At 56.5% G+C, this 23,315-nt stretch overlaps 1 protein-coding gene across 3 annotated transcripts; it reads right to left on the bottom strand.

Annotated features, from left to right (window-relative positions):
• Positions 1 to 72: 72 nt before the first annotated feature.
• On the bottom strand, positions 73 to 12,137 carry TONSL (tonsoku like, DNA repair protein). Of its 3 annotated transcripts, XM_057497614.1 has the most exons (26): positions 11,905 to 12,137; positions 11,717 to 11,812; positions 11,412 to 11,554; positions 10,954 to 11,137; positions 10,514 to 10,643; positions 10,082 to 10,253; positions 9,889 to 10,003; positions 9,437 to 9,582; positions 9,210 to 9,362; positions 8,917 to 9,042; positions 8,586 to 8,766; positions 7,471 to 7,550; positions 7,283 to 7,372; positions 6,908 to 6,980; positions 6,657 to 6,820; positions 6,451 to 6,574; positions 5,584 to 6,317; positions 5,403 to 5,479; positions 4,827 to 4,980; positions 4,678 to 4,756; positions 3,860 to 4,161; positions 3,555 to 3,726; positions 2,706 to 2,881; positions 2,195 to 2,268; positions 1,598 to 1,731; positions 73 to 496 (listed from the first exon to the last, which is right to left on the bottom strand). In XM_057497614.1, exons 1-26 carry the CDS (start codon positions 12,104 to 12,106, stop codon positions 303 to 305), a joined length of 4,275 nt encoding a protein of 1,424 aa, XP_057353597.1. In that variant the 5' UTR covers positions 12,107 to 12,137; the 3' UTR covers positions 73 to 302. The 3 variants fall into 3 exon arrangements, 2 of the variants coding, with proteins under 2 accessions (XP_057353597.1, XP_057353598.1); XM_057497615.1 differs by lacking the exon at positions 73 to 496 and having other exon boundaries at positions 2,195 to 2,264; XR_008996087.1 differs by lacking the exon at positions 73 to 496 and having other exon boundaries at positions 1,673 to 1,731; positions 2,195 to 2,264; positions 3,555 to 4,161.
• Positions 12,138 to 23,315: the final 11,178 nt, after the last annotated feature.

The raw sequence follows: 23,315 nt of genomic DNA, 5'->3' as shown, positions 1-23,315 counted from the left end.
ACCCTCCCCGCCCGCTCACCAGGGAGTGTAATTCAAACGCGGCCGCGGCCTGGGAGCGGACGCAAAGCCGTGGGTACAGCTCGCGGGTGGGTAGAGGACCCAAGAACGAAAAGGCTTCACTCTCAAACCGGCCACCTCTAAGTGGCCAGATCTGCCTGCAATTCCAGCGGGCTCTGTTTACCTACAGCAAAGCAAACCTTTGGCGTCTGGCGGCAGCAGCGGCTTCGTTTATTAGGGGCTTGGGCAGCAGGCAGAGGGCAGGGGGCAGAGGGCAGGGGGCAGTGGGCAGGGGCGGGCCGGCCTCACAGGCGCCTGAAGAAGAGCTTGGGACCTCGCTCCAGTGTGCACGCACCCAGGACTGGCTGGCTGCCCAGCATCTGGCGCAGGGTGTCGCGGTCCTCTGCAGAGAGGTGCCTGTTGCACAGTTGCAGCTCCTGCAGCTGCGTGGTGATCTTGCTCCATAGATCCAAGCCCAGGGGGCTCCGGACAGCACAGCCTGCAGAGGGGAGGCAAGAGCAGGCTTCAGGAAGCCGCTCTCAGCAAGCGGAGCCAGGGGAGCCCTGAGGAGCCAGTGCTGTTCAGGAGGTCCCGTGGGGCTCTCAAGCCTGTGTTTTTTTCTCTTCACCAATGTGACCCTCAGGACAACACGCTTTCTCTGAGGCCCCAAGGGCTGCAGCAAGGTGCACAACAGAAGGCCAGGAGAGGCCTAATGACGCTCTAGGAAGGAACATATTCTCCCCGAGGGGCAGCCTGGGATGGTGAGCAACGTTCCCAGGTGGTGGTGGGGCAGGAGGGACGCTGAGTAAAATAAATGCTGCTCCTGAACGGTGTTTATGATGGTATCTGGGTCTCTCCATCCATAAAATGGACACAATCGAGCTGCCTGTGAATCTCAGGACACTAGGGTGTCAAAGGCTTGCTCCTCAGAGAGTGCCCAGTAGGCTCAGGATCCGAGGGAGCCTGTGAAGGTGCAGATGCCAGGAAGCCCATTAGTCTGCTTTCAGGAGGTCTTCCCAGAGGAGCCAGCCTAGCCCGTGGGGCAGGGGACGAGGAGCAGCAAGAACCTGGGGACTCCCATGTGCCTGCCAACGCCCAGCCCTTATCCTCAGGGAGGCAAAGCCTGATGCTCTCCTGCCTGAGACCCCAGCTAGGTGGTCAGTCACCAAATGCCACCTCCCAGAGGACAGTCAGCTTTGGTAGGGTACTGTGCCTAGGTGGAGCCAGAAGAACAAGTTAAGTCAAGCCACTGGCAGGGAAGGCAGGGTCAGAGCAGCCCCTGCCAGGAAGTGGGAAGATCCCTAGTGGCAGTGTTTGCCATCCTGACCTTGAGCTCCCTCTTGCGTGTGGCAATGACTAAGTCTCTGTGGAAGAGGATCACCTGCCGTGGTCTCCCTTCAAGGGACAGGCGGAACAGACCAGAGGCAGAGACTCCATGCTCCTGCCTCATCATTTTAGGAGCTGGGGGTTCAACCCACCCTTGCTGTCTGGCTTGTGGCAGCAACACCCCTTTAGAGGCACCTGGGACTCAGGTCCCTAAGGAGAGAGCTGTATCACCAGCCCTGGTATGACACTTGTGGCCATGACACCTGGCGCTCACCTGACAAGCCAAGGAAGCGGAGGCCTAGAGGCCGCGCCTGGAGGGCAGACAGCAGCTCCTCCAGGCCGGCCCTGCTGATCTCGGGGTTGGCAGACAGATCCAGTGAGACAAGAGAGGAGCAGAAAGAGAGACATCTGAGACGAGGGGAGAAGAGCAGGGGGTCAGTTTCCAGGGAGGGAAGACCCTCAGCCCAGGGAAAGCTGCACCAGACAAACCCACAGCTCTGCCTAGGTATTGCCAGGGGCCAGGACCACAGTGGCTGGGCCTGGGTATGCCTGCCTGGCTTGGGTGCCCCTCAGGAGCCAGCTGAGTATGGAGAGTCATGAGAGCAGTGGCCCTTGTGTGGGCTTCACAAAGGGTGACAGGAAGGGACACACTGGAGGGAAAAGCTCGCAAGAGCCAGGGAGCATGGGGAGGAAAATATGGAGGACTGCTAACTTGGAAGGCAGGGACGAAGCTGAAGGGAGCCCCATTTTGGGTCTCACTTGGGGAAGGAGCGGGCACCACCCCCAGGGCCCCTCCTTGCCTGAGCCAGCGTCCCCAGCCTCCCGGGCCTGGGGATGAGAGCCCTGCTGACAGTGGAGGCACGGGCGTTACCTGCTCAAGCCCCTTGCCGCCTCGTCACCCAGGTGGTTTGCAGACAGGCTCAGGTGCACCAAAGCACAGCCTTCCTAGAGACAGCAGAGGCCTAAGTGGGGCTGGACGAGTGAAGCACCTGCTCTCTCTGCTTCTAACAGGTGTCACCACACCCAGGCCAGACAGCCTTGTCCCTTGGGAATAAGGGGCATAGACTGCCTGACCCCCAAGGGGCCAGAAAGGAGCAGTGTCCCCACAATCTGAAGAAGCAAATGCCTCTTCCAGGCAGAAGCCACACTCAGCACACAGCAAGGCCCCGGCTCTGCCTGGAAGAGCCACAAGAGGGCACTGGAGGCCTGGACACAAGGGGGGTGCATCCTGGGTCCCAGGTGCTTTTCATGCTGGCCAGGATTCAGTCCACAGCGGCGGGCTGATCTATAGAAAGCTTGCTCTACAACGGCCCTCTTCCCCACCTCTGCGTGCACCCTAGGCTTCAGCAGTAGGACCTCTGGCTTGGATGGTACCCACGTACCTTGGTCAGGTATCTGACCACAGGCTCCACAAGGCCTGAGTCACTCTTGCTGGCTGCCACAGAGCTGAGTTCCAGGTGTAGGAGGTTGTGGGTGGGCAGGCTCTGCAGGACCCGGGTTAAGGTGGTGGCACCCAGGATGTTGTAAGACAGGGACAGTGTCTTCAGGCACTTGGCTTCTGCCACCAGTGGCCAAAACTTCTGTTAGCCCCACACGGCCATCACCCAAGCCCTGCTAGAGTCCTAGGCCCCAAACCCTCATGATTCCTCTGGGGAAGCTGTCTGGAAAACTATCATCCCTGAGATTTTGTGCACATGGAAGACAAGGTAGGTCTTGCCTAGGTCTCCCAGTTTCTCTGGGTCCTCTGCCTGCTCCCATCTGAGGCAGGCCCTGGGCTGGGATGGCCCTGCCTGGTGGCGGGGGCTAGGGAGCGCTCTGCTGTCCCAACCCCAGACCCCTCCCCTGCCGCTGCTCTTAAGAGTCCTGGGCCCATTTCCTAGCCCACCACCTCTGCAGAAAGTCCCCCTAAAGGATCCCCCAGTTCCCTTATTGACACCACAGGCTCTCTGCAGCCCTGGCGGGCTTATGACAGAATTGTCTCGGGCATATGGAACTCAGACCCAGTGAAAACAGTGGGGTAGGTCTCTGGCCTACAGTGTGGCTGGGCGGGGGTGTATCCTGTGGGGACACCTCTGAGCCCAGGCAGGTCCAGCTCCCACACATCACCTGCGTCATCCAGAAGCCAGGCCTGACACCCAGGGCCCCTCCTGCTCGAGGCTGAGCCCCTGGACACATACTCTGAGGGCAACTGGAACCCTGGGGCCAGGGAACAGACATGCCCATCAGCTCACCTTGGAAGGCGCTGCCCAGGGTCACTTGGTGGCTCAGGAAGAAGCTGCGGCCGAAGCCACAGGCCTGGAGGTGCAGAGTGCTGAGCACAGGGCAGGCCCGCAGGATGGAGGCCAGGGCCTGGCCACAGCCATCCCCGAGGGGGTTCATGCTTAAGTCCAGGTCTTCCAAGTTCTGTGGAAGACAACGGGCCCCCCCAGGATCTCGTCCCCTTCCCATCCCAGAGCTCTGCCCTGCACCTCCCCACCCAGTGGCAGACTGAATTCGAAGGCTGTGACATTGCCCTGCTGCTTCCTCGTGTCTCTACCTGCAGGGCGGCCTGACCCAGGAGGCCTGCTGCAAGGTGCTGTAGGCCTTCAGGGCCCAGGTGATTGGAGGAGAGGTCAAGGAGGACCAGGCTGGGCATGGTGCCCAGGGCAGCCAGCAGCTCAGTAACACATCCATCTCCCAGCCGGTTCCCTGCAAGGCGCAGCTCCCGCAGCGCTGCATGCAGCTTGAGGGCCCGCAGCAGGGGGCTGAGCTGGGCCTGGCACAGGGCCAGGGAGCAGGCGCTGAACGAGGGGCCCAAGCCCTGGCGCTCCATGGCCTGCAGCACCTGCTGGTGCTCCGCTAAAGGAGGGATATGGCGTCACCAGGGCCGGAGCCTCCCTGTTCTCCCCTGTGATCCCAGGGGCAAAGTGGGCCACCCCTCCTCACTCACTAGAGTGCTGTGGAGCTCACTCCCACAGCCTGGAGACCCAGGGCCACGTGAGTCCCTGTGCATGGCTCGTGGGTAGTGCTGACCCATCTCTGCTGCATCAGGCCCTCCCCAGCAGGGCCCTAACTCCCACCAGCCACCCATCTCACAGTCCACGGCCAGCTTCCCTGGCAGAGCCCAGCCACACAGACTGCCTACCCGGGGCCCAGCGTCTGAGGCTCTGCTGGCTCTATGCTGTGCCCCCCTGCACGTGGGACCATCTTCACCCACTGCCCTGGGAGGAAAACCCCAGGGAAGTATGGCAGGACTGGGCCTTGGCTGATACCCAGGGTCCTGGGAGAGGCCTGGAGACCTGGGAGTGGCATGGGCAGGGGACATGCGCACCCGGCTCCCCTGCCCAGGCCACTATGGGCTCTCTGGACCCTCACCTTGTTCCAGGCTCTGGCAGGCCCTGCGGTAGCGGTCAGTCAGCGGGGGCAGGTCCCACGAGGTCACCTCAGCCAGCACCTGGAAGGCAGCACTGGTGAGCATCCCCAGGAAGCACACCGCGCCCAGGGCCCCAGCTCTGGCTGCTCACCTCCTCGTTGCTCTGCAGCACATCGGGGATGGGGTCCTGTGGAGCCAAAAGGGCCCCCTCCTTTCGCAGGGTGAGCTTTGGCATCAGCCCACAGGCCTGGTGGTAGCGCCGGGCAGCCTGGTTGGCCAACCACGCCACAGAGTGGGCCTCCTTGCTGTGGGGACAGAGGGCACACTGAGCCCAGGGCTGGCCAGTCCCTACGCACGCCAAGGGAAGGCCTCCAGGGTCCCACCGCCCTTGCTGTGGCTCCATAGCTGCCTCATCTGGCTCCTCCTCTTCCCCTCCCTCTGCACAGGACACACCGAGCCCCCATGCCGCCCAGCACATCTCCTGCTCCTGAGTCGTTTCTCGGGGCCGCAGGGCCTGACCTGACCACACCACTCTGGGAGTCCTGCCTGTCCATGTGCGGGGCACCCTTGCCTTGGCCTGCAGCCTTGCCCCAGCTACCAGGCCCTCTGGCCAGCAGGAATGAGACATAAAACCCAAGTGAGCCCTTCTCACACGGACCACCTGAAGTGCAAACAAGGGGGTCCTCACAGGAGGGAGCTGGGGCCAGGAAGGCAAGTGGAAACTTACCTGTGTGGGACAGGGACTAGGAAAAGATTATCCTCTACCCTCACTCGCACCCGGATGGGAGGGGGCAGGGCCGGGCCCTGGTGGGAGGGACAGGCTGTGTCAGGAAGAATAGCCTCCCACCCTCACTGCCCCCCGCACCCTCAGCCAGGGAGCCGGCTCTGCTCCAGGAGCACACACCCACCAAGGACTGGCCTGCCGAAGGGCTCTCCCTGCTGGGCCCCAAGGGCCTGGGGATGTCAGGGCTCCGTGGGGGCTCTGTGGCTGAGCTGCAGTCTCCACCTGCCCTGGCCAAACCACTCCAACTCTTGAGACGGGGCAGCTGGCTCTGCCTGGCCCGGGCCTGAGGCCCGACAGCGCTGCTGCTGCTTGACCCCAAGGCCCTGTGCCTGGTGCTGTGGCCCCTGCCTTGGGGGCGGGGCGGGTGGCGGTGCGCCACGGGTGAGTCATCCTCCAGCCAGTCATCAGCCAGGCTCTGCTCAGAAATGAGTGCCGCCTGGGCAGTGGGGCCCTCGCCTGGGTCCTGAGGGGGACCAGGCTCCAGGCGGCAGCTCTGGGCACTGCCCACACTGTGGATGGCTGCCTGGAAGGTTGTACAGTCTGCACTCCCTGCAGCTGCCTCTCTGTCGCTGGTAGAGCCAAATGCCCAGGACTTGGCTTGTGGGGCAGAATGCCGGGACCTCTTCTGGGTTGGCTGTGGGGTGTCCATGCTGTCCCCGCCCTCCGAACCGCTGCTGGGCAGTTTGTGCCTGCCCTTCCGTGGCCTGGCCACAGCTGGCACTACCTGCCCCGGGGAGACCCTGGCAGGGGCCTGGGACACCTCGGGGGTTCCTGGGCAGGGGCTCAAAGGAGGAGAGGTCTCAGCGTCAAACAGATGGCCACTTGGGAGGTCCCGGAGAGCCAGGGAGCTGTGGGGAGCTGTGGGGAAAAAGGGTCCACTGTGAGGCAGGGCCCGGTACCCCCAGCAGCCTCACCGAGGCGGCCTTAGAACCAGGGCCTGGGCGCCCCTAGGCCAGTGACATCCCCAGAGGCAGAGGAGGCCCCTGCTTGCCTTGGCCAGAGGAGGCTGCCCGAAGCAGCTCCGCCATGGTGCTGGCCTTCTCACAGGTCTCGCTGTCCAGATCCTTGCGGTACAGCTTCACCCACTGCTGCAGTGTCTCCAGCGGGCTGTGGCCCTGCATGGCACCCAGCTGAGCAGGGCCTGCAGGAGCACCCGCCACAGCAGCCCGCACCCGCTGGGCACACGTCCTCACTCACCTTCGCGGTTCGGAGGCTGACAGATGCCCCCCGCTCGAGGAGCAGCTCAGCGACCTCGAAGTGGCCACAGTTGAGGGCATCATGCAGGGGGGTGATGCCCTCACAGCCCTGGCCGCCCGGATCGTCCACCACAGCCCCCCTGTCCAGCAGGAAGCGAACAATGTCTGCAGGCAAGGAATGTTCGTCAGCCCCCAGAGTTGTCGTTAGACCTTTCCCCAGTGTGTGCCAGCAGCCCCCCTGCCCTCGCTCACCCAGATGCCCATAGTTGCAGGCCTCGTGCAGGGGAGTCCAGCCACAGTAGTCCCGGGGGCTCAGCGGGTGGCCCTGTAGCCAAGGATGGAAGGAGCCTGGCCTTGCCCCGAGGCTCTGAGGCTTGAGGAGCGCCAGGGCCTCAGTCCCAGACCCCAGAACAGGCCCCGAGGGTTTGTCCCCTGACCCTGGCCTAAGTCCAACCACTGGGCGAAGCGTTCCCAGAAGGCCCCTGCAGGGACTTGTGTGAGGCCAGCAGCCACAGGTGTGCCCTCCAGCCCCCATGCCCTGCCATGTCTCCCTGGGGCAGACAGTGTACCCATCAGGGAGCCCCTGCTATAGCCTGCAGGCTGGCAGGAACAGGGCAGCAGGCCCACCTGCCTCACGAGATCCTGGACGCGACCCAGATGGCCCTCGATGCAGGCCCGGTGCAGCAGGGTCTCCCCCACGTCATTGCGCCGGTTCCACTGTGGGCAGTCACCAAGACAGGGAGCAGAGGTGTGAGGGGACCAGGCAACACTGGGGGGCACGAGAGGGAGACACACACCCACCCCACCGTCCTCACCTTACTTACTCTCTGCTGACCCAAGCAGCCCTGCAGCTCCTCCTCCTCCAGCTGCTGGGACTGGCCATCAGCCTCTTCCTCTGCAACAGAGGCAAGCCCACCGTTCCAGCTGAGCCAGGCTCCCTGCCTGGCCCCCAGGCTCCCCTGACATAACAGCTCAGAAGGGGAGGGCCCAGTGCTGGCTCCTAATCCACTCCCACCCAGAGTCTCTGCCCACGGGGATGCAGTGCTGACCTTTCTGACCACCTGTCACCCATCGAGCACTGACCTCTCATCCTACACCCAGACTGCACACATGCGCGCCCACCCAACCTCCTGCCTGCTCCATGTCCAACCCCTCTGCTCCCTCCTACACCACTGGCCTTTTCTAGAATCTCCTTCCTCATGGGCTCCTCTTACTGTGACTGTATGTTGGACGGCATCGCCTGACATTCCTGCCTCCCCTACCCTGTGGCTCCCTGCACCCACACACCAGCCATACTCAGGCTGGCTGACGCTGCTTTAGGGCACAGCTGGGCCTTCCCACGACCCCTGGCCACTCACCTAGAGGTTCTAGAGGCCCTCCAAGTTCAAAATTGAACCTGTTCCTTCTGGCCTCAGGGAGACCACTCAGCCAGAACCTGTCAACTCCTTAGGCCCACCCGCCTCCCTGGCCCTGCTACCAAGATGGCAGCAGTACAAACCCACCCAACCTCTCCCACTCCACCTTCCATGAGGCTGGCCATGCCTGCCTCGGGAAAACCTGCCCTGGCTGGAGGAGATGCTGAGTGCCTGTTCATGGAGGCCAACATGCCCACCTCCACTCCCACCCTGCCTGCCCGCTGCTCCGCTTTAGGGTGCTATTTCCCCAGGTCAGGCCCCATGCCACCCCCATAGCAGACATCGCCAGCTTCTGTCACCAGCCCCTGCAGGAAGGGTTACAGGACCGCCTCGTGTTCCCTGTATGCAACTCTCCTCTGTCTGCCTCACCGTCACTGGTGACCCTTCCTGTGCAGGGCTGCCTCTTCCTGCCCCAAGGCCACGAGGGCCCGGGTCCCAGCCTGAGCCCTGGGCCAGCACAGGGAAGGCTTCAGGGAGAAAACTCCAGGGCCAGCCAAGGCAGCATCAGGCCTCACCGCTCTCCGAGAGCTCCACCTCACTGGCCTCTGGGGCGCCCTCCGCACCCTCCTCGCCCTCCTCGTCCTCCTCCTCTTCTGCCTCAGCCACACTCAGCTCCTGAAGTCTGGCTTCCGTGCCAGGGGCCTCCTGGGGCTGCAGCCTCAGCTGGACGGCATGGAGGTGCTGCAGGACCCACCTCTGAGAAGCAGGGATGCTGACTCAGGGAAGGCCTGGGCACCAGCAGTCCTGAGCGGGAATGGCCTTGGGGAGCAGGGAGGGCAGGCAGGCTGCAGGGAGGTGTGCTTGGGGATCCCAGAGCGGGTGGGGGTGGGGGGTGGGCTCCTGCACCTGCAGCTGCTGCCGCTGAGCCTGCTGGGCACAGCTGAGAGCCTTCTGGAAGCATGGCGCCAACAGCTCGTAGGCATCGCCAGCCTCCTCACGGGACAGTGCGATATTCAACCAAGTCTTGGCCTCCTGGAGCAGGAGGAGAGAGGAACTCAGCGGCTGCTGCCTGCTGCACTGAGCGGACCGCAGCCTCTCGGAAGCTCACTCCTGCTGCTCACACAGCACAGAGGGGCAGGCCCAGTGCAGGAAGCACAGAGCTCTGCATGCTGGGGAGTCCAGCTGTCCCTGCTGCTCACCTCCAGGGCATCACCGCCACGCAGCCGTAGCTCCTGTTTATAGTGGTGCACAGCCCGGTGGTGGTCCTTCATGTCTCCGGAGGTGGCAGCCAGGGATACATGGATGACAGCCAGCTCAGGTCCTGGCCTGCTGAGCAGCTCTGCAAAATGCAGCTGGGGAGGCAGCAGCCGTGAGGCCAGTCCAGAGTGGCACCACCTCTCTCCTCCCATGCCAGCTGGACATGCACCTGCTTCTGGTAGGCCTCAGCTGCCTTGGGGAAGTCGCCTGCCTTGGAGAACAAGTCCCCTAGCTGTTCACAGATGCCCATGGCGCCCTGGGGGTCACCGCCTTCAGACTCCTCCAGCTGCTGCTGCAGCCGGACCACTGCCAGCACTGCCAGAAAGAGAACTGTGCAAGGGTGGCACAGGGCAGCACTCTGACCCGGCTCTACCACCTGTGAGCCAAGTGTCCTCAGGAGGGCCAGCCACCCTCCCTGGGCCTCGGCTCACCTGCCAGTAAGGGGGTGGTACCCTGTGGGGCTGTGGCAAAGATCAGACAAACTCATAACAAAGCAGTGCCTGCCTCACAGCAAGAGGGGACCATGGCTGGCTGCTACTTGTCAGTCTTCCCAGGCCCCATGCACTGACCACTCCATCCCGTGAGGGAGGGACAGCTCCTCAGGTCCCTTTTCAGGCTCACCATACTTGAGGGTCTGGCATACTGCCACCTTCTGCAAAGGCTTCTGGGAGCCCAGCCTGTAGGCCTTCTTCAGGACTCTTTTGGCAGCCAAGAAATCCCCCAGGTCTTGGAGGACCTGGGGACAAGGGCAGGTGAGGCTTGCAGACCCCAAGGCCTGCGCCCCCAGGGCGAGCCCAGGTAGCTGAGGGCACACCTGCGAGATGAGCACGCAGCACTCGCTCTCCATGCAGCCCCTCCTCAGGACACGTGCGCACTCCCGGGCCCCCTCCAGACAGCGCATGGCCTGGGAGTGCCGCCCTTGGCGCCAGTGGATGGCACCCAGGTTGTAACGGGCACGGAACAGGTCTTCATAGAGGTGGTTCTGCCTGCAGGAGGTGACAGGCACTCGGTGTACCCGCAGCACTCCTGCTCTAGGACAGCACAAACATGCACCCGACGTGCCGGTGGGCAGCTGCTAATGCCACTCCGGGTCCCAGCCCCACAAGCCAGCCTGTGTCTCCCCCAGCCAGTGGCACAGAGCACCTCTGATAATGGGAAATGACAGGGGCAGGGGGCACCCTCTCGAAATGCCCTTGGGAGCTGCCCACCCCGAGCGAGTGCCTCCTGGGGCGGAGCTAGGCCTTACTCAGCAAGAAAGATGCTCTTCCTGAAGTAGTCATTGCACAGGTCCGCCTGCTGCAGACTCTCAAAAGTAAGGCCCAGGTTTAGGTAGAGCCGTGCCCTCATCTCACTCAGCTCTCGCTTGGCCAATGTCCCTAGAAAATGCCCCAGCAGATGCTCGGTGCCGCATCCCCACCTGAGATCTCCAGCTTCAGGCTGTCCAGCTTCCCTATCCCCCCTCCCACCTCTCACTGTGGGTGCCAGGGACCCTGCTACAAAGCATACAGGAGTGAAGAGCAATTACAAGACATGGCTGCAGAGGGCATGGGCCACAGGTCCCTTTCGGGGGGGACTTCTAAGGACGTATGTCAGCTTCACAAAGTGGGGGCACCCGGGCAGGTGGGACCCACCACACAGGCAGGTCAGGAGGCAGCCGTAGGGGATCAGGCCCCTGAGGGCACTCACCCTGCAGCTTCTCATCCACGATAGCCAAGCTCTTCTCAAAGGCGGTCTGTGCCTGCAGCAACGCCTCCTGTGACTGCTGGTGATCATGGATGTCCAGGTGGGTGCGGCCGATGGTGGCCCAGGCCCTCTGCACCTCGATGTGGTTGGACAGGGAACAGGCCAGCTCCAGGTAGCAGTGCTGGTGCTGGGTGCAGAGAAATGGCCCCAGTGAAGCAATCCCCACTTCAAGCAAACCCCACATGTTCCTCCAACTTCAGGGGGCCCCCACCCTTGCCCAGGAGAGCTCCCCTAAACCCCTAGGGCAGGCCAAAGCCAGGCCTTGCACCCCCACATCTCCTCTAGCCAGAAGCCCGAACAATGGAGACTGAGCATCCCTCCTCAGAAAGGGAGCCCCACGAGGCGTGGGTCCAGGAGGGCTGGGTGCAGCAAGGGTGGGCCCAGGCCGGATCTCCACCCACCTGCAGGGCAGCGGGGTAGTCCTGCAACTCCGCCAGCCGCTCTCCGATCTTGCGGTGGGCCACTGCGCGGCCTAGGGCGTCGCCGGCGCTTTCCAGGAGCTGCAGTTCCTGCTGATGCTCCCGCAGGGCCTCCGCGTACTGGCCTGGGCGAGCGGGCGCCGCAGGCTTCAGCCCGGGCGACCGTCCAGCCGGCTACGGCCGCCAGGGCGAGCGGACAGCGGCCGCCAGGGGGGGCGCTCAACAAGGTCCCCTTACCCCCACCCACTCCCCGGGACCCCACCCTGAGTCGGGGGCGGAGCACGTACCATGGCTGGCCAGGAGCTCCCCGAGCTGGTGGCAGGAGGCGGCCTCCTCCCGCAGGTGCCCGCTCCTCTGGGCCTTGGCCTTAGCCTTGGCCAGCTCTGCAGAGAGAGGGTTGGGACCGGGAAGCTGAGCTCTCCGCCGGGACGAGCCAGACCCGCTTCCAGCCCCCACGCGCGCCGTAGGGACTCACGGCGAAGTTCGCGCTCCAGGATTATGCTGGGCCGCGGCGCGCGGGGATCCGGACTTCCCGCGCTCTCAGGCGCCCCCGCGCTCCGCCCCCCGGCCCCGCCCCCGGGCTGCACGGGCCGCGGAGCATCCGGGGAAGTGTAGTCCAGTCGCCCGGGGTATCGTGGGAACTGTAGTGTGACGGGCGGGCGCGTACCTGGACTCATGCGGCCTCGCGGAGTCCGGCCACGTGGAGTCGAACCTCTGCCCGGGCCCCGCAGCCTCCCCTGGGTGGGGCCTCTGGGGCTCCCGCCGCGTCCTGTCACTGACGCGTCGCACACAACCATCCTGCACGTGCGGCTCTACCAGAGGGACACACCGCCCTCACATAAGAGGCGATGACGGTGTCTGCGCGCACACACCCGAGCAGTCGGGGGATCAAGGAGACCTCGCGCCCTCCCGCAGACCTGCGGAACCGCTCGGATGCGGCCACGCGGTCCCCACATACGGGGACTCAACCCCCAGTGCTGTCGGGGGAAATGAGCAAAGTGCTGCTCCCTCCTTGTGCTTGCCAATTGTACTTCTGGAAAACTCACTGTATGTGCCTTTAAAACTGCAAAACCATTTTGTGCTGAAAAGAAAGGAGTAGGATGGGGCTTGGAGCACTGTAACCCAGATTTCTCACCTGCAGGATAGTCTGGTGGACGCCTGGGTGTGTGGACTTGGTGAATCCAGGCCCCAGACCTCTAAATGCTTGCCCTGCCCCCCACCACCTTGAGAAACAAACACCAGTCACCTTGGAGCTCTCAGTCTCATTAAGCACCCCAGCTCTGGGCCCCTAGCGCCTCAGAGGAGACCTGGAAGGAGCGGGAGAGGACACGTTTATTTTCAGTTTTTTTCACTTTTTTATTAAAGTATTATTGATCTACACTATTATGAAGGTTTCACATGAAAAACCAATGTGGTTACTACATTCACCCATGTTATCATGTCCCCCCACACCCCATTGCAATCACTGCCCATCAATGTAGTAAGATGCCCCAGATTCACTATTTGTCTTCTCTGAGCTACACTGTCTTCCCTGTGACCCCACACACACCATGTGCACCGATCATGATACCCCACAATCCCCTTCTCCCTCCCTCCACACCCGCCCTCCCCCATCCTTCCCCTTTGGTAACCACTAGTCCCTTCTTGGAGTCTGTGAGTCTGTTGCTGTTTTTGTTCCTTCAGTTTTGCTTAGTTGTTATACTCCACAAATGAGGGAAATCATTTGGCACTTGTCTTTCTCTGCCTGGCTTATTTCACTGAGCATAATACCCTCCGACTCCGTCCATGTCGTTGCAAATTGTACAATTTGTTTCTTTCTTGTGGCTGAATAGTATTCCATTGTGTATATTGTAAGATAAATTTTAGCCAAAATAAGCAGGCGACGAGAGGCAACAAAGGGCCAGGGCAGTTTATTTGAGCACAATCCCGGGCGAGGTTCACCAGTCCGCACTGGGACAGGCTGGAGAAGCCGCACTCAGCAGGGCAGGCAGCAAGTTTTTAAAGAAGGTAGGGGGAGGCAGAGCTTAGATTTACAGCGGCGTGAGGATTGGCTAGCCTAAAGCACATTTTTCGGGTTGGGAGGGGGCAGCAGCCGGGGACTTTGGCACGTCATCAGTGTCCGATGTGCTCACCCCTCCCTCCGGTGCCTCCAACCTTACATTCCAGCCTTTTGGTTATAATGGGCGCTGACTCAATCTGGCTACTTCCGGCTGAGGAGGGGCAGCGCGGGTAGCGTTGAGGCTGGTGGGAGGCCAGAGGCAGCTTGGAGGGAATGGGCGAGTACTGATGTACCCACATGGTCTTGTGCACTTCTACTGTCCGACCTCTCTATTGGTGGCTGGAGGTTCTAGCAGATATGTTGTCTTCGAATCTCAGGACAGATATATCTAGCATGATCACTCAGGCTTTGCCCCATCTAGTACTGTAGTCTGGACGATGAGAGACAGATGGGGCTTGTTCGTAGCAGGCAGCCTGGATGAAAGAATGGAAAGATGAGCATTGGGCGGAACAAGGGGGTATCTTTCTTAGGAGTGAGAAGTAAGGTAGGTAGGAGAGGTGGCCGGGGGAACTTGAGATAAGAGTATAAGGGTTAGGGACACCGGGTGAAGAGGGACTACAGCTTCGTTGATTATCTGCAGGTCTTGAACAAGCTGGTAGGCTCCTGATGGCTTCTTGACTGGAAAGTTTGGAGTGTTACACGGAGAATTAGTTGGTACCAGAAGCCTTTGAGAAAGAAGATGGTTGATGATAGGTAGGATGGTCTTGCGATAGGCTTGGGAAATAGGAAATTGGGGTCTAGAAAGAGAGGAGGATGGGTCTTTGAGGCAGATGAGGACCGGAGCATGATGGCTTGACACTACAGGAGTAGAGGTGTCTCAGACTATCGGGTTAACGCTGATTGACGGTACAGGAGGGTCTGTGGAGGGCTCAGGGCTACAACTTATATTGGCTAAGATGATGAGTGAGCTCGGTTGGGGATGACTAAGAGGCAGGGAGATAGAGGCACCAAGCTTGGAGAGGAGATCTTTCCCTAACAAAGGGAAGGGACAGGACGGGATGACTAGAAATGAGTGGGTAAAAAGATGGCTCTGAAACGTGTAGGCTACTGGACCTGTCTCTAGAGGCTTAGAGGGGGTTCCCATGACACCCTTGACCGAGACCTGGGAAGGATGTAAACGCCCATGAAAGGAAGGTAAAACAGAGTAGGTAGCCTCCGTGTCCACTAAAAAGGAGATGGACTTACCTGCTACCCCCAGCGTGGCCCTGGGCTTGGCAAGGGTGATAGGGGTGTTCACGTTTAGGCATCTTCAGTCTTTGAGTAGGCCCAGCAGGTCTGGAGGGGAGTCCCTCAGGGGGGCCTGCCTCCCACGAGACTCTGTCGCGGGGGGATGACTTTCCCCAACTGGGCACTCTACTTTCCAATGACCTCTCTTACCACAAACTGGGCAGGATTTAGTCAGCTTGTTGGTCGGGTTGGGGCATTTCTTTGCCCAGTGGCCTTCTTGGCCACACTGGAAGCAGGGTCTCAGAGGCTCACGAGCTCCGGACTGATCTTTGGTGTGATGAGACCCCTGTCCTGCTGGCTGCAGGGCTGCTGCGAAGGCTTGGGTTCGGGACACTGTCCCCCTGTCATGTTCTTCATCACGAATATTAAAGACTTTAAAGGCCATGGTTACAAGGTCATGGAGTGGAGGTTGGGATCTCTCTTTTGCCTTTTTAATTTACGTCTTATGTAACTAATACTTGTTCTGGTGAAATCTAGTTCTTTACTAGTTTAGGAGTAATAAAACAGTGACTATAAATGACAAAAGACCTACAAATGACAATGGTCAAAGATCTGATGAGAGCTTACTGTAAGACAGTTGACATAAGGAAATTTGGATATTTCTTTAACACAAAACATTCAGTAACAAAGTTTAGCATTATTCTCTTTGACGGTGCTTTCTTGGTAATTAAGCAGGTAATTTTATATCAGATAAATAAGCCAAACCGGCTAAATACTTTCTCTAATGAGAAAAAAAAAGCTAAATTGGCTAAATACTTTCTCTAATGAGAAAATATTATTCTGACATGTTCCAGGGGCCCTCTGGAAAATATCAGAGTTAACTAGAGGTAAGAGCACCTTTTTGAATTTGATTTTGGGAAGCTCTTAAAGTTTTTTTTTAAGGCATTTGTCTAAATAGAATCATAAGTTACTATGAAACAATACTTATCTTTTTAACTAGAATGACAATAAAAGATTTTAAAGGCAAATACAGAAGGTTACACAGTTATTAGCAAAGCTTAGCTTTTAGTTTTTTCATATTAAGATCTCATTATCTTAAATATTCAGACAACTCATTGAGACTTTAAGCATGAGAAACTGTTTTGATAAAACAATTAGAGAACTCTTTGCAATCTTTCAGCACTGAGAGCAGACTAACAGTTAAGAAAACTTTGTCTTTTTAACTGAAAACAAAATTCTAATTTTGCTGTGTACTTGATACTGAGACTTATTTGCTTTAATTTTATGTAGCATGGCCATATTAAATTCTTCCACAACTTTTCTACAACTTTCTTTTTACATTCAGTGTTCTCCCTCTTAAATAAACAGCTGTACTTTAGAACAATTACCTTCTTTTACCCTCAACAAAACGAATTTCCATTCTTTATGCTTTCTCTTATTAAAACACATCTTTTTAGCAAGTAGAGATGTTTTCTTCTTTAAGTAGCTTTAATTAGACCTCAAAACCATTAGGAACGTTAATTTTCAGTCAACACTGAGAAGTGGGCTATTGTAAACCATTGCACTAGCATTCTTTAGATTAACAAATTCATGAACACACTTTATAATTGTTGACACCATGTGCTTTACAGGATAATCTCTAAGCACAAAATATGTCTACTTAATTTAGCAAAACTTTAAGATTCTAGGTCACTCCAAAACTTTTCAGGCTGCAGGCAGGCACGGCACACACACTGCAATACACAACCACTAAGGTGTTCACTTGCTACACCCGCCTCACCCACTCCCAACAACCACGCCAGACCTCTTACAAAACGGCGGGTGTGGGGAGGGGTGTAGGGTCGGGAGAGAAAGGAGGCAGGTCTGTGCTGGGAGGAGTCTTGTCTGTGGCTTCCGGAGCCGGAGGGCGTCGGGGGAAGAGGGCGGTGAAGGCGGAAGGAGAGGGGAGGGGGTGGTGCAGCCACCGGAAGAGGAGAGGAGCAGGACGATGGCTTGGTTGGGAATGCAGGACTTGAAGATGGCAGCCACACGGGGAGGACAAAGAACTTAAAGATGGTGGCGGAGGGGGTGGGGGTAGCGAGCTGAGGGAGGCGGGAGACCGAGGTCCTCGGGTGGATCTGAAAGTAAGGAGGACTGGGCGGAGTAAGAGGCTGACAATCCTTAACTGGAGGTCGGGCCGGGAGAACCTGGGTCAGTGAACACTTAACGTAAAGGTCTGGGCGGGAGTGCAAAGGCCAAAAAGCCTGCACATATGGGATTTCACCCCACTCTCCGCTTCGGTGGCAATAATTAGTCAAGTCGGTGAGGAGGCCAAAATCGAAAGTTCCCTCAGGGGGCCAGCGAGATTGATTGTCCAAAGGGTACTGAGGCCCGGCCTCAGAGCAAAGGAAGACCAGCTTCCGTTTGCAAACTTCCCGGGACAAATACAGAGCAGCCAAATTAGAAATGAGACACCGCAGCGGGGTCTGAGCCTCTGCTTTCGGGGGCTGGTTCCCCATGTCTGCACCACCCCACAACTAATCCCGCTGAGAGGAGCACCCAGCGTCCCAAGTGTGCCAAGTCAGGGGAGACGGCCTGGGAGCCTGGGTGACGGACTTCTCCCCCACCGCAGGGCCAGGGGCGGGTATCCTGGATGCCCACAGCGGATGGGCTGGATGCCCAAATCTGGACGTAGCTACGATTTCAGACGGACCAGGTGAAACGGAGTTAGGAAGGGAAACAGACTGGGGGAAACTGAGGGACTCACCGGAAAATAGTTTACACAGCAGAGAGCAGGCTGAGGTCCCGGGTCAGGGAAGGAGGGGGCAGGGCTTCTGATGGCTGGTTGGGGCCCTGCGCTCATGCTCCTTCCTGGGTTTTTTGGCACCAAATGTAAGATAAATTTTAACCGAAATAAGCAGGCGATGAGAGGCAACAAAGGGCCAGGCAGCTTATTTTAGTGCAATCCCGGGCGAGGATCACCAGTCTGCACCATGACAGGCTGGAGAAGTCGTGCTCAGCAGGGCAGGCAGTGAGTTTTTAAAGAGGGTAGGGGGAGGCAGAGCTTAGATTTACAGAGGCGTGAGGATTGGCTAGCCTAAGGCACATTTTTCGGGTTGGGAGGGGGCAGCAGCCGGGGACTTTGGCACGTCATCAGTGTCCGATGTGCTCACCCCTCCCTCCGGTGCCTCCAGCCTTACATATATGTATCACCTCTTCTTTATCCATTCATCTACTGATGGACACCTAGGTTGCTTCCATATCTTAGCTATTGTAAATAGTGCTGCAATAAATATAGCAGTGCATATGTCTTTTTGAATCTGAGAAATTATTCTTTGGGTAAATTCCTAAGAGTGGAATTGCCGGGTCAAATGGTATTTATACTTCTAGTTTTTTGAGGAACCTCCATATTGCTTTCCACAATGGTTGAACTAGCTTACATTCCCACCAGCATTTGTTGTGTTTTTCAGTGCCTGTCTCCTTGCTTATTTTCTGGCTGGTTGATCTGTCCTTTGGAGTGCCTGCAGTGTTGAAGTCTCCTAAAGTGAATGTATTGCATTATATTTCCCCCTTCAATTCTATTAGTATTTGTTTCACATATGTAGGGTGATCCTGTGATGGGTGCATATATATTTAGAATGGTTATATCCTCTTGTTGGACTGAGCCCTTTATCATTATGTAGTGTCCTTCTTTGTCTCTTGTGACTTTCTTTGTTTTGAAGTCTATTTTGTCTGATACAAGTACTGCAACACCTGCTTTTTTCTCTCTATTAGTTGCATGAATTATCTTTTTCCATCCCTTTATTTTCAGTCTGTGTATGTCTTTGGGTTTGAAGTGAGTCTCTTGTAGGCAGCATATAGATGGGTCTTGTTTTTTTTACCCATTCAGTGACTCTGTGTTTTTTGATTGGTGCATTGAGATCATTTACATTTAGGGTAGTTATTGATAAATATGTACTTATTGCCACTGCAGGCTTTAGATTCATGGTTACCAAAAGTTCAAGGGTAACTTCCTTACTATCTAACAGTCTAACTTAACTCATTTAGTATGCTATTACGAACACAATCTAAAAGCTTTTGTTTTCTCTCTTCTCCATTCTTTATATACTATGTGTCATATTCTGTACTCTTTGTCTACCCTTGACTGACTGAGGATAGTTAATTTAATTTTGCATCTGCTCAGCAATTACTTGTTCTACTCTCTTTACTGTGGTTTTATTTCCTCTGGTGACAGCGTATTTAGCCTTAGGAACACTTCCATCTATAGCAGTCCCTCCAAAATACACTGTAGAGATGGTTTGTGGGAGGTAAATTCTCTCAGCTTTTGCTTATCTGAAAATTATTTAATGCCTCCTTCAAATTTAAATGATAATCTTTCTGGATAGAGTATTTTTGTTTTGAGGCCCTTCTACTACATTGCATCAAATATCTCATGTCACTCCCTTCTGGCATGTAAGGTTTCTGATGAGAAGTCTGATGATAGCCGGATGGGTTTTTCTTTGTATGTGATCTTTTTTTCTCTCTCTGGATGCTTTTAATTGTCCTTATCCTTGATCTGTGACATCGTAATTATTGTATGTCTTGATGTTGTCTTCCTTGGGTCCCTTGTGTTGGGAAATCTGTAGACCTCCACGAACTGAGAGACTATCTCCTTCCCCAGATTGGAGAAGTTTTCAGCAATTACCTCCTCAATGACACTTTCTGTCCCTTTTTCTCTCTCCTTCTTCTGGTATCCCTATAATGCAAATATTGTTCTGTTTGGATTGGTCGCACAGTTCTCTCAATATTATTTCATTCCTAGAGTTCCTTTTTTCTCTCTGTGCCTCAGTTTCTTCGTATTCCTCTTCTCTAATTTCTATCCCATTTAGCATCTCCTCCACTATATCTTCTTTTTAATCCCTCCTTTGTATGTTTCATTTCTGATACTGTATTTTTTTTTCTATTTTTTATTTTTTATTAAGGTATCATTGATATACAATCTTATGCTCAGGTTTCACATGAGCAACATTGTGGTTACCACATTTCCCCTATTATCAAGTTCCCCCCCACATACCCCATTACAGTCACTGTCCATCTGATACTGTATTTTGTAATGATTGGATCTCCATCCAGAATTACTCCCTGAGTTCTTGAGTATTTTTCTTTACCTCCATGAGCATGTGTATGATTTTTATTTTGAAATCTCTTTCAGGATGGTTGATGCGTTCGGTTTCATTTGACCCTTTTTCTGGTGTTTGTGGGATTTTGGTTTGAACCAGGTTCCTTTGACGTTTCATATTTGTATGTGGCGCCCTCTAGTGTCCAGAAATTCTACTCTCTGGAGCTGCTCAGCCCTTGAAGCGATGTTGGGGGTTTCAGGGGAGTGACACTGGTGCCTGGGGGAAGGAAAGAGCTGCTTCCTGCTTCCCAGCTGCTGTGCCTGCCTCAACTGCCAGAGCCAGTGGGCCAAACACACAGGTGTAAGCCTCTATGCTGTGCATTTTTAGCTGCCATAGTCTGGGCTTCTCTCTGGCTGGCCTGACACCAGGGCAGTGGCTGTCAGTTTGCAAGTCAGTGCAGGCTGGCATGGAGGAAGGCTCAGCAGGTTGCATATCATGTTGGGAGGCTTTGTAGCTGTGTAACCAGCCAGGGGGATGAAGCTCCTGAAGCTCCTGAAAGTTCCCAACCTGCTGGGAAGAATGCACCTGTACAATTTTGTCCACTTGTCCTTTCTCCTGAGCAGTAAGCTCTGTGCCATCCTTGCCCCTTTAGCAGCCCTCTTGCTGTTAGGAAGTCTCTCCGACTGCCCATCTTTCTTTTGTCCCAGAGCAGCTGAATGTGGATTCCTGTTTTCCAGAAGCAGCTGGAATTTCAGTCTCTCCAGGTATTCTGCATCTTACCTCTCCAATCCCACCAATCTCCAGAGCACCATGCAACGTAGGTTCGTGCTTCAAGAGCAGATCTCCACGGCTGGGTGTTCAGCAGCCCCAGGCCTCCACTACCTCCCTGCTCTGTTTCTCTTCCTCCCGCTGGTGAGCTGGGGTGGGGGAAGGGCTTGGGTCCTGCTGGGCCACAGCTTTGCCGGGTCACTGCCTGCAGACTACCCTGTTCCCAGAGGTCTGTTCTTTCCCCCAGGTGTATGCAGTCTGGCACAGCCTTCTTTCCTGTTGTTCTCTCAGGATTAGTTGTATTAATTATAATTTTGTATTCTATGTGGTTTTAGGAGGAGGTCTGTCTCACTTCCCACACTGCCATCTTTAATCCAGGACACATTTATTTTCTATGGAAATCGAAACCGAGCCAGTGGGGTAAACCCCTCAGCCAGCAGATGGACCTCTAGGCCTGTGTGGGAGTGATGTGGAGGGCAGATGGGTCCCTGGGCCCAACTACGACTTTCTGGCCACAGGTTAGGGCAAGGCCAAGCTTGAGAAGTGGCAGGAGGCAGGAAGTTGGGCCCCAAGGACCCTCCTCTTCTCCTCAAGGGTGTAGTGCTCTGCTGGGCCCCCAGGTGGGCCAGGGGCAGGACAAGGAGGCCCTGAAGCCAAGGTGGCACAGGTGGGATGAGGGAGCCATGGACATAGAGATTGGCTCAGCTGAACAGGCGGCACCTCCTCGGAGCTGCTGGGAAGACCATGACCAGGCACCCCTCCAGTAGCGGCATTTGCAGGACAGCCCAGAACAGTTTCCCTTCAGAGTGGAGCCAGCTTCTCTATGCCTGTTTCCCCACTCATCAGACTGGGATGTGTATATGAAGCAGTGCAGAGCAGGGGCTGGAGAACCAGAAGGGGCAGTAGTTGATGCCTGGCCAGGCTAGCAGAGCTCAGGGAAACCCTTCCATGGAACTGTCTTCACATAAGTAAACACAGACAAAACATGGTTTGGAATTTTTAAAAAACTATAGTTACATACAGAAAACATCCAAAGAGAATGCAGACCACAAAAGTGACATGTAAGTAATTTCCGACAGTGGTAAAAACACCTCTCTCTTTGTTCTTTAAAAAATTACTTTTATTGTGTTTGTCAGTTTCACTTTGGGCAAGCTGAGGGATGCAGTGCCCATGGTGGAGATGGCAGGGGTGTGCCCCAGGCTTCCCCATGTCTGCTGGGGTGGCACTCTCACTCTTCCTGGCCAGGACACCAAGATGGCACAGAGGCCTACAGACAGACTATTGGTGTCTTCTAACAACATGAATGGCACATCCCCCAGTAAATCAGTGACACCAGTGACATACTGCAAGTTCTGTAGTGTTAGTTTGCAGCAGTGGCCAAGAGGCACCATACTCTCCCTGGGTGCCTGCTCTACCAGGCTGTAAGGCTCAGCTGTGGAGGTGACTGTCACGGGGCAGGGGCAGTGCTGGGGGTGGTGACACTGGGATATATCAGCTGTCTTCTTGGGCCCTTCCACATGGCTGGCCCTAGTACAGCAGAGCCCAGCCCCTCCTGTACCCCATTCCCCATACACAGGGTGGCCAGCCCCCAGACTGAGGAGGCATGTCTGAAGGCGCTCAGTCAACAGTAGTTTCCTCATTGTGGCCTCTGGCAGCCACATACCTTCCCCTGAGGCCTCCCACCCTGCTCCACCCCAGGAGAGCTGCCAGCGGTTCGCCTCTCTGCTGATACAGTCTCTCACACAGACACCCAAACACAGGTGGACCTGGCAAGACCACCCCCGCCTCAGCTCCCCTCCCATGCTCACTTTGAAATCCAAAAACTCTAGAGAGGGGTCTGTTCTCAAGAGATGCTGAAACGCAGTGCAGTGCCATCCCCAGCACACAGGAGACCCAACATGACTACATGGATGATGTTGTCCTCTGTGCCCAGCAAGCAGGGGGCAGCCCCTGCAGGCAGTGAGACTCACACAAGGATGTGCCCCAAGGATGTGCTGGGGACTGGGGGGTCTTCCATGGACAGCAGGAAAACTAGGTGCAGCACATCGGGGCCAGGCAGTCAGCCTTGCAGGATGTGGTGGTCTGTGAGCCCCATGCCCTAGGCTGGGAACAGGAAGCCAGCCTTCTCAGAGCAAGTTGGGAGATGTCCTGGGGGAGAACTGGCTCAGATGGCCACCTCAGCCACCAGGTACGGGGTGAAGCTTGCACTCTACCCTACAGCTCATCTATCTTTCTCAGCCCCAACTTGAGGGCCAGGAGAGAGAGGAGCCCCCAAAGACCGGCCAGGACTGCAGCTCTACACTCACAGTGCCCGGCTGCAGGGCCTGGACACCACATGACCCGGCCTGTGCACGGGGCAGTGCAGTTGGGGCATGAGTGCAGGGAACAGTTCTTTGGCATTAAAGCAATGGAAAGCTATCACAGAAGAGCTGTGTCCTTAGCAAAGGAAGGGGACTGAGCTCTCCCTTTCCCAGCAGCTCAAGGCCCCCAGGGCCTGCTCACTGCAGCCTCAGGGCCTGGGCAGAGCCCATCTCTGCAGATGAAAAACTACACTAACCAAGGGCTGACCTAGGCAGGCCCTGGATGCAGACCAGCAGCCATTCCCTGAGGGCAGCATGGGGCAGCCAGCCCACCCAATCCCTCAGCCAGCCAGGCACAGTCTCCACCAGTGGGTCCCAGAGCTTTCCTCACAGGCTGGGGACACTGCACCTCTTAAGATGATTAAAGTCAATTGATTCTCTTGCTAAATTTGCATAACTTATAGAAGAGCCTGTGAAGAGTTTTTTTCCCTGGGAAGAGACAGAATTTCACCCT

The sequence above is a fragment of the Manis pentadactyla genome, chromosome 3, assembly GCF_030020395.1.
Source record: "Manis pentadactyla isolate mManPen7 chromosome 3, mManPen7.hap1, whole genome shotgun sequence".
NCBI classification, from domain to species: Eukaryota; Metazoa; Chordata; class Mammalia; order Pholidota; family Manidae; genus Manis; species Manis pentadactyla.
Note: the sequence above shows the minus strand (reverse complement) of the source record. Positions and strands in the feature narration are given on the sequence as shown.

Bases quoted from the DNA above. Each gene is read 5' to 3' on its own strand.
- TONSL (XM_057497614.1), bottom strand. From the start codon at position 12,106: ATGAGTCCAGGTACGCGCCCGCCCGTCACACTACAGTTCCCACGATAC. The intron at 9,583-9,888 runs GTGAGCCTGAAA...TCTTTCTGGCAG, and splicing joins ATGCCAGACCCTCAAGTATG to TGCTGGCAGTGGTCCGGCTG. The intron at 6,318-6,450 runs GCAAGCAGGGGC...TTTTCCCCACAG, and splicing joins GGCAGCCTCCTCTGGCCAAG to CTCCCCACAGCTCCCTGGCT.